Below are 10,023 nucleotides of genomic sequence, written 5' to 3' on the forward strand. Positions count from 1 at the left end.
ATTTCTTTTTTCCTTTACCTAAGTACTTTAATAACCATGAATAGTCCTGACTGAAATTCCAATGAGACACTCTACTGCACTTCAGGAAAACTACCATTTGTCATATGCAGTCATGGATATTTTAGACTGTGGCTTCAGCTGAATCAGGGATACTTGAAAAGAGAATGAGTAAAAAAAATAGTGTGTGTGCAGCCTTCTAAAAACAAATCAGCCTTTGTCCAAACATTTAAGTACCTTTCTAAGGAGTACCTGCTTCTCAAAGGATCATATTTTGCTATGATCTAAAGGATTCAATTGGATGAAAAAAAAAATTATATATAAATGGAAAGCATTCCATATAACGCACCATAATTCTCAGTTTGATATTGAGAGGTATAGTCTGTAGAACAGGAATAAACAAGGAGGTCAGCTTTCTTTAGGATCAACTCAAAACATTTCAATTTTTAAAATTTAACTAGGATTATTCATTTATGCTTAGAATGCATAAATGCTTTTTGAGGAGAGACAGTAAGGACCATAATGATAGTTGAAGAAAGAAACATTTCAAACTAAGCAAGGATGCTGAAATCAAGACATTAGGCTTTGGCTAAACTGAGGTTTTAATCAACAGTTACTTGTAGGACTGAACTAATGACTGTGGTTTCCTTATTTTAGAAGATATCATCAGCAACCTGTAGAAAAATTGAGCGTATAACTAACTGCAATGGATGGGAAAGTTAAACAGCTTCAGGTAGTTCATTACTGCTATAGACAGAAATTTTCTGAGATCTGCCCATGGGAATGAACAGGAGGGAAAAACCTCTTAGTCAACAATTGTGGGACACATGGAAATCACTCTGGAGTGGCAGCAGTGTGTCTAAGTCCATTGTTACCCACACAGACTCCAATGCTCTTCTAAGAAAAAAGGCCACTTCCAGTCATTTATTGTATGTACAGCTGAAGAGAAAGAAGTCTGGCATGTAGTCTCTGGGGTATTTCTATAATCTCTTGAGGCTATACATGAACAAAAAGAGAATATTTTCCTTAAGAAGCATTATCATATGGGTTTAAGATGAACAGGATTATCAGAGGAAAAATAAAATCAACAAAGGCATGAAGCAAGCTAGTGAGTGAAAACATCAGATTCACAAATGTCGCATCGACAGATTGAAACAGTGATAACCTGGGACCAAGAGGCTCTCTTTTCTTACTACTTGGATTCATTATATGACATCATACTTAAAATCTTCTGAGAGCAACCTGACTTTTTGTACAATCTGACATGGTACTTAACTGTTTCTTCACATCAAACATAACACATGAAAGTGAGAAGTTTGTAGCATTTTTAACAAGAGCATTTTCCTTCTCAACCTGCACTTGTTAGAGAAGATGAGAGACATGAAAAAAAAACAGAGTGGTTTCTAAAGAATTCAGACTGCAGAAGTGGTTTTCCTGTCTCTGAATGTCATCTACAGACCACGCTTTTGGGTTTTTTATATGTAGAGATACTAGTGCAGAGATAATATATGAATCATATACAAGTATAGATTGTATCATATTCTTGGTATAGAAAGAGAAAATTCCTTAGTGGACTCTCAGATACAAACCATTCTTTTTGATTTCTGTGTCTATATCACTGTGCTGCTAGGACTTACAGTTAAATTTATTGTTGATACAGAAATTGATACAGATTAATATATAAACCAAAAGATTGTACCTCCCTTCCATACTATTTTTAACACTTTCACTGTTGAGTTATTCTACAGGAAGTTAAGAGAAATCTCTGGAGACTGTTAGCCTTTGTACTTGTGGGAGACTTCAAGTTCACAGATATTTACTGGAAATACCATACAGATGTTACAAGCAAGTCTGGGCAATTCCTGGAGCTGCTTGAAGATAATTTCTTGCCACAAATCCTCCAACTAGAAAAGATGCCTTCCTATATATGTTATTTGTTCATAGAGAAGTACTCATGCATGTGATGGTAGGTGTTTGTCTTGACCACAGTGATGATGAAATGGTTGAGTTCAAAATTCTTAATACAATGAGAAAAAAAGTTCAACAGTGTTTCTACTGTGAATTTCAATTGAGCAAATTCTCAGCTATCTAAGTAGCAATTTTGCAGTGTCTCCTAGGAATATGCTCTGGAGGCCTTGTGGGTGCTGGTCAGTCTTAAAGAACCACTGTTGATAGGTGTGGAAGCAGGCCATCCTATTGTGTCACAGGTCAAGCAAGAGGGACAGAAAACCAGTTTGGCTTAACAGTTCCTCGTGGAACTCAGGAAGAAAAAAAGATTGGATGATATCTAGAAGTAGGATCAGAACTTGCAGGAAGATCATATATGTTCACAAACACAGAAGATGGCATGCAAGGCCAAAACTCAATAAAAGTTGAAAATGGCCAGCGTTGTGCTCAACAGCAAAGGACTTGTAAAATATGTTAGTAGCAAGAGGAGACTCAAGGAAAACAATGGACCAATTCTTGTTGAAGATGGTTCTGTGACAAATAGAATTACAGAAAAACTGGAGATATTCTGTGCTTTTTTCCCTCAGCCCTTAATAATACTGGTAAAACCTCAGAGTTGAAGGACCACAACTGCAGGAACAGTGACTCTTCATTTGTGCACAGAAATTATAAGGTGCCAGCTTTATCACCTGACTGTTCATAGCATCATGAGACCTGCTGAGATTCATCCAGAGTACTGCAGGAGCTGTTGGATGTGACAGCAGGACCCCACTCAAAAGTCACGGGTATCTGGGGAGGTCCCCGCTGACTGGTTGTCCAGTCATTGCAATTTAGAAAGGTGTGCTGGAAGACACAGGAAACTACAGATCTGTGAGTCTAACCTCAGCACCTGATAAAATTGGAGAAGATACTACTGGTCATGAAAGACATTTCAAGGAAACACAAGCATCAGGCATAGCACTAATTCACAAAGGGAAGACCTGTATGGCTATTCTGAGACATTTCTACAATTAGGTAACCTGCCTAGTGATTAAAGACGCAGAGGTAGATGTGGTTTTCCTGGATTTTCATAATGCTTTTGATACTGTCCCTTAGAGCATCCTTTTGGACAAGTTGTCCAGCTGTGAGATGAACAGGTGCACATTGTGCTGGGTGAACAACTGGCCTGTTGACATTTAGAAGCATTTCCTACTGGGAGGGTGGTTGCACACCAAAAAAGACTCCCTAAAAAGACGGTTGATGTCCCATACCTGGTGGTGCTTTAAAAGGAGGCATTTGGACAACACCCTCAATAATGGGCTTTAACTTTTGGCCAGGTGTGATCGGGAAATGGGACTAGATGAGTCTTGTATAGCCCTGCCAACTGGAACTATTCTATTCTCTCCTAATTAAAAATTTATGAAAGCTGCTGAACCAAATGCAACCAGAAAGTAAAAAACTTCTCAAAGCTGTTGCTCCTTTGCTGTGTTTCCTACTGTCAATGCTTTCTCTTCCAGGACTTCAGCCAGCATCCATTCACAAGCTTGTGACTGTTGCTCTGTGTTATGTGACAGTGGCTCTGGGTTATGGCCACTCAGGATTTGAAGACCTGGGCAATTCACTTCAGTGATTCTTACGGCAATTTTGTTTTTATTCCTTATCTCCTAGAGAGTTTGAAACTCTCTAGTTGCAGTAGATGCTACCATCTCTCACCCTTCCATGAATCTGTTCCCATCCTTTTCACGTGGGATGTCCCCATCTTTAGAAACACTGGGTTGTGCTGCAAGATGTCCCAACACCTTGTCTGCTCCATGTTGAACCGGCCCTGGCTTCACAGAGCATCCTCATTTTAAAGGATGGAGCCCCTTTTATTTGTCAATCTGACTCCAGGACCCCAAAGAGGGTGGAGTGCCTGGATGAGGTCTGACACATGTTGAGCAGAGGAATCACCCTAGCTCCTTCCAGCTAGAGAACAAAGATAGGAGAATACATGCCAGAGCAAGCCAAGTGCTGTCTGTGACACATCATGGGAGAAAGAAGGACAGACCAAAGGGGTGGCCAGCAGTGTGGAGTGTGTGGAGATCCTGTGGGACTTTGTCCTGCAGCCTCCCAGGGAGGCACAAGTTGTTGGTGAGTGAGCCCTCATGCTTCATTTGCCTGGAGACGTCTGTCATGGCCAGGCAAACTGGCAGGGCTTTGGGGGAGGTACAGCCAAGGCCTCAGTGACAGTCTTATAACATCAATGTGAGTATAAGATGTCAAGATGGGGAGTGGAGCTGGCATTGGTGTAGAGGTAGCCCCAGATGCATGTACTGAGACAGTGTACTATGGATGTTGATGACACATTGTGATATCACCTACAGATGGATTGTGACCCATCATCCCTTGCTGCTTACAGCTGAGCACCAAGTTTCACCCAGACAGCTCGTTCCCAGACACATCTGAAGGGCAGGATGTCATCCAGAGGGACCTAGACAAGCTCATGAAGTGGGCCCATGGGAATCTCATGAGGTTTAACAAGACCAAATGCAAGGTGCTCCACCTGGTCAGAGTAACCTCTGGTATCAGCACAGGCTGGGGATAAGCAGATGGAGAGCAGCCCTGTGAGGATTTGGGGGTGCTGTGGGTGGGAGGCTGGACATGACCCAGCCGTGGGCACTCCCAGCCCAGAAAGCCAAAGGTGTCCTGGGCTGCATCCAGAGCAGCGTGGGCAGCAGGGGAGGGAGGGGATTCTGCCCCTCTGCTCTGCTCTGCTGAGAGCCCACCTGGAACCCTGCATCAGCCCTGGGGTTCCAGCATATGAATGACATTGGAGCGAGTCTAGAAGAGGCCACCAGGATGATTAGAGGGATGGAGCTCTTCACCTATGAGGAAAGGCTGAGGGAATTGTGATTGATTAGCCTTTATAAGAGATGGCTTTGGAGTGACTACCACAGTCTTTCAGTACCTGAAGGGAACCTACACGAAAGATGAGGCAAGACTATTTACAAGGGCATGTAGCAACGGGACAAAAAGGAATGGGTTCAAATTGAAAGAGAGTAGGTTTAGATTAGATATTAGGAAGGAATTATTTACTCTTAGGGTGGTGAGGCACTGGAACAGGTTGCCTAGGAAGTTGTGAATGCTGTGGATCTTGTCCCTGGAGTTGCTCAAGACCAGGCTGGATGGGGCTCTGGGTAACCTGTTCTAGTCAAAGGTGCCTAAACTGTGGCAAGAGGCTTGGAACCAGACAATCATGAAGGTCCCTGTCCAACCCAAATCATTCTATCAATTTTTGACTCCTGCTGAGCATTTGGGAAGGTTTGGAATGCTCAGTGAGATCTTTGATGTTGTCATTGTGCAAGGACAGTTCTTTGTTGCAGCTGTGTTCAATCCTTTTCCCCCTCCCTGCCAGCTTCAGGCATCTGGAACACCCAGGAGGTGCACTTGCAGCAGAAGAGGTGAGCTGGGGGGAGAAACCTACTGGGGAGCTGAGATGGTTTCCCTCCTAAGGGACCAGGGCATTTCTACCTCTCTTTCTTGGTCCAGGCAATGGCCATAGTGCTTCTTCCCCTTCTAGAGTAAAATTTGTTGATGCAAGGCTAGTGAAAGGGAGCAAGTCATAACCCCAGCTCCCCTCAGGCCACTGCAGAGAAGAGCATGCCCACAGAGATGGACAGCTGCTGTCCCATCTGCCTGGACAGCTTCAAGAAGATCAGCTACATATTTCCGTGCCTGCACCAGTTCTGTTACACCTGCATCCTGCAGTGGGCAGAGAACACACCTAAGTGCCCCCTCTGCAAGAGGAAGATTCTATCCATCCTGCACTCGATGGAGACAGAAAATGACTACATGGAGCATGTAATTGCACTATCTGAGACACCATCCATCATTGTCTACCAAGTGAGAGGAGACCCAAGACACCTTGACCTCCATTTCTCTGGAGCATCCCAAACACGGGCTGCAGAAGGAGTGCCCAGGCATCCTGTGGGAGGTCTCCAGCCTGGGGAATGGGTGGTACTTTTCCGGGACTACCCATGCCCCCTAGATACCCTGGTGATCTGGGTCCGACCAAGGCTGAGGCAGATCTTCAGGAACAACTGGATGGAGGCAGACCTAGTGGAGGACACTGTCCTGGACATCCTGACCAGCCATGGAATCAATGAAGACCAGCTGGTCCAGATGCTGGGGATCTCCCTCCAAAACCATGTGGCGAGATTTGTACAACAGCTTATCCGTGCAGCCATGCGACAGTGCAGCAGGCCAGCCTGTCATCTGCTCACCCTCCAGCCCTATCTTCCTGCCCAGGTCCAAGCCCTTCTGACAGCCCTGCAAGATGCACCATGGATGAGGTGCCCAACACCACCCCCTCTGCCATGGATGGGGATTTCAGAAGCTACCCCATACCCATTACCATCGCTGTTGGAGCAAGAAGAGCCTCAGGAGGAGCCAGAGGAGTCTGTTCCCAGGTCCTCCACTTCCAGACAGGGCACTGACCCCTCTCCTGAGGGGCCATGGTGACCTCTGAAGAGGCAGGCAAGGGACCCTGGGGCCTCTTCAGCCACCCCTGCATCTGGGAGTTAGCCAAATGGGTCTGGGCCACCAGCTGGGGCATGCAACAACCCTCCAGGGCTCACAGCCCCTCATATCCAGCTATCCAAATAAAATGAATGCATGGAAACTCAAAAAAAGTCCCAACATTACAAACAGGACTGTGGCATTTCTGTCCTTGTTATTCTCCCATCAAACAAGTAATGGCCAGCTCCAGGCCCATTCCTGTAGCCAGCCCCAGGGCAGATATTTCCAGCAGAGGGTTCTCCAGGTCCAGATTGTGCCCCACAGCCCATCACCCCCGGCCACTCATGAGCTCTTCAGCGCCAGCCTCTGCCCTCACATCTGGTTCTCTGCTCTCCTACCAGCCTGTGCTAGCCAGTGCAGCCTCACTACGGCCATGACCAATTTCCTCCCTGGCTGGAGTCACCACTTGGTGCTGCTCTCTGTGTCACCCCAGAGTCATACCCTGCCAAGGCAGGAGCCCCCAGAAGTTCATGAAGGAGAAGTGTCAAGTCCAGCCCCTGGGAAGGGACAATGTCAGACTGGCACATGCATCAGGCTGCACAATTGGTGAGCAGCCAGGACAAGGCAACCACACTGCCCTTAAGCACAGATTTTCCTCCCACAGATCCAGCCTCAGTGCTGGTATTTCTGCTCTGCTTAGAGAGGCCCTATCTGTGCCAGATGGATACCTGTCCCTGTGACAGATACCAAGCAGCTGAAAGATCTGTGTTTGTCTAGTTTGGAGAGAAATAGGCTGAGGGGTAACTTCACTGATCTCTACAGCTTCTTGAGGAGGGAAGGTGGAGAGGAGTTTGCTGATCTGTTCTCTCTGGGATCCAGTGACAGGACTTGTGGCAATAGTACAAAGCTGCATAAGGAGAGGTTCAGACTGAACCTAAGAAAACATTTCTTTACTGAGTGTGGTCAGACACTGAAAGAAGCTTCCTGTCTGCCAGTGCCTTAAAAGAAGGCATTTGGACAATGCCCTACATGATGGGCTTTAACTTCTAGTCAGCCCTGAAGTGGTGAGGAAGTGGATTATCATTGATCATCATGTAGGTCCCTGACAACTGGAAATATCCCATTCTGATACCTGTCAATATAATCAAATAAGTGGTGTTTGCCCTCTTCCTGTTTGTTTTCAGTGACATATTATTTCATGAAAAAGCTAAAAATTTATTTAAGTAATCTCATTACAGAAAATGAGAAAATGTAAACAGTTCCTTCCAGTCCCATGCAGTACTGATAGTTCATACATGTTGTCTGTTATTGTCATTTGTCCAACATAGTTTTTCTTACACAAATATTTATGTTTTCTTTTTCACATTTTTAACCATGAGGCTTTTACAGAACATATGTCACCAAGTCTTTTATTGAACACATATATTATATATTGATGTGTATAGTGTCAAGAACACAGATAAAGGAAAACAGTGTTCTGCTACAATGGCCCTCATTGCATTTTATCATCTTTTCAGCTCTTAGGTGTGATACATTACGCTTTGATATTTTCTGATTTTTACACAAACATCAATGTCTCAGCTTTCAGGGTTTCATAGCAGAACTGTCTTGGAAATGAATGCATTATGTTCTCAGTATATTTATATACCAAATTTAAGAGAATTTTTGGAGGTCCAGATTGTTAGAAACTTGTGTAGCATCATGCCTCAGAATGTAGACATAATGGGTACGGACACTGGCACATACAGATAACAGGGTAGCTTAATTGGTATATATGTGTAAATTATTAAGTGAGATGCCCATCAGAATAACATGAAAAGGTCTAACAGCTGGCTAATGTTTTGAGTTGTGCTTTGATTTGTTGGGGGAGTGAGGGATAGTGGAGGAAATATTGACCTTGTTATCTGAATGCTGGTAGTATTAGACGGCCATTTAGCTTCCTCAGAACGCTTGGACTGATGCAGGCTTTTTCAGATAAGGTCTCTTTCAGATGCACTAGAAGCATGGAGGATGTTTGCCTGCAGGAGACAAACCCACATCAAATCATGGCAAAGTCCCATGCCCTGCATTCTTCCCAGGCACTTCTGTTTGTAATCCTGTGGAGCTCCATAGTGTGGAATTACTATTACTCTAGTGTCAGCATGGTGATCAGTGCATGGGTAATAGCTGGTCAAGTCATAAAAAGCATAGAAGCATTCCTACTATTTTTTGGAGTCCTGAAACCATATGTCTTCTGACACTTTCTCTTCCAAGCAAATAAACACTATGCCTCTACTCTGACCTTTTGCACCTAATTCACCAAGACCTTCTAGAGCTCTCATTGAATAAATAATAGTTGAGTATCTGGCTACCTTCTGTTTCACAGTGAGGAAGTTCTCTACAGTTCCAGTGATATGTATGAAGTGGCATATATCACTGTTTTGTCATGAGAGGTAGCCTTAGAGACAGAACAATCAGTAGGAGTTTGTGCCAGGAGGGAACTGTGAAGTGCCTATCCTGGTGATGTTACTTCTCTTGAGTGAGTCCCTTATAGTACACAGAAAAAGTCTACTTCATCAAGGAAAGTAGAATTTAAAACTGAGTTAAAAGCCCTAGGATTCTGCCTGGTGTTTTTAACTTTTGATTTGGCACTGAAATGGAACAATATGTTACTCATTCTTATGCAAGAAATACCAAAAATTCTTTTGTTGCATTCTTGTAGTTACCAATCTTGCATTGTGCAATAAGCTATAAAAGTATTTTTCAAACAATATGGTAATAATAAAGGCCAAATTAATTGGATTCTCAGAGTTTCTTAATAAATTCACTGTATATTCATATTCATGTACTAGCAAGTAGAAAATATTTTTTAGTGGTTGTTTTAACTAAACTTCAGGAATGTGTTTATTGCACAATTTTGCATTTAAGTTGTACCGATGTGGTTTTGGTTTCATAAACTACTCAAACAGACATTAGGGAGAACACAAGAGAAGAATAATCAGGAGTAGTCAGTTACCTGTCTCCTATTCATGATCAAGAGCATATTGAGCTGTACAGAATATTAATAAAATTTAAATGTATCCCATGTAATACATAAGTTTTACTGAAGACAAAAATTTGTGAGTATTCAGAAAATTATAAAATTTGGGCTCAGTATATGTATGGGCATATCCACAATTCACCTCTCTATTAAAATATTGGCATTGATAGAACATGGGGCTATATTACTGTGTTTATACACAATTAAGTTAGGCAAATTTAATGACCGAGCTGTACTCACACTTTGCATTGCTAATTAGCCACTAGTTGATATCACTAGGAAAAAGTTTATCTTGCTAATCAAGTCATTTTTCAGACTTCTCTTACTTTCCATGAAGCCCTTCAAATTAAAAATTAACATGAAAGAGAATTTATACGGGTAAGTCTCAGAATTACCAGTTTCCGTATGTGGCCTTCCTTAACATTTGTAACTGAAGACACTAAAATAAGAAAGATTCCTCTTTTGCCACGTTTCATGTTTTTTTGTCAATTGCTGACAATTTTTGTAAGGTAGACGATGTTATGCCAGTTTATTCACACTTAGATAAAGCCCATTTTGTGCTCAAAACCAACCTTCTGATTTCC

The 10,023-nt window shown here is 43.1% G+C and overlaps 1 protein-coding gene across 1 annotated transcript; it reads left to right on the forward strand.

The window, feature by feature from the left end:
• Positions 1–4,087: 4,087 nt before the first annotated feature.
• On the forward strand, positions 4,088–6,426 carry LOC146763902 (uncharacterized). The gene has a single exon (XM_085566511.1). It carries the CDS (start codon positions 5,563–5,565, stop codon positions 6,421–6,423), a length of 861 nt encoding a protein of 286 aa, XP_085422637.1. The 5' UTR covers positions 4,088–5,562; the 3' UTR covers positions 6,424–6,426.
• Positions 6,427–10,023: the final 3,597 nt, after the last annotated feature.

Source organism: Lonchura striata, chromosome Z (assembly GCF_050655825.1).
Source record: "Lonchura striata isolate lonStrDom1 chromosome Z, ASM5065582v1, whole genome shotgun sequence".
Lineage (NCBI taxonomy): Eukaryota > Metazoa > Chordata > Aves > Passeriformes > Estrildidae > Lonchura > Lonchura striata.

Bases quoted from the DNA above. Each gene is read 5' to 3' on its own strand.
- LOC146763902 (XM_085566511.1), top strand. From the start codon at position 5,563: ATGCCCACAGAGATGGACAGCTGCTGTCCCATCTGCCTGGACAGCTTC.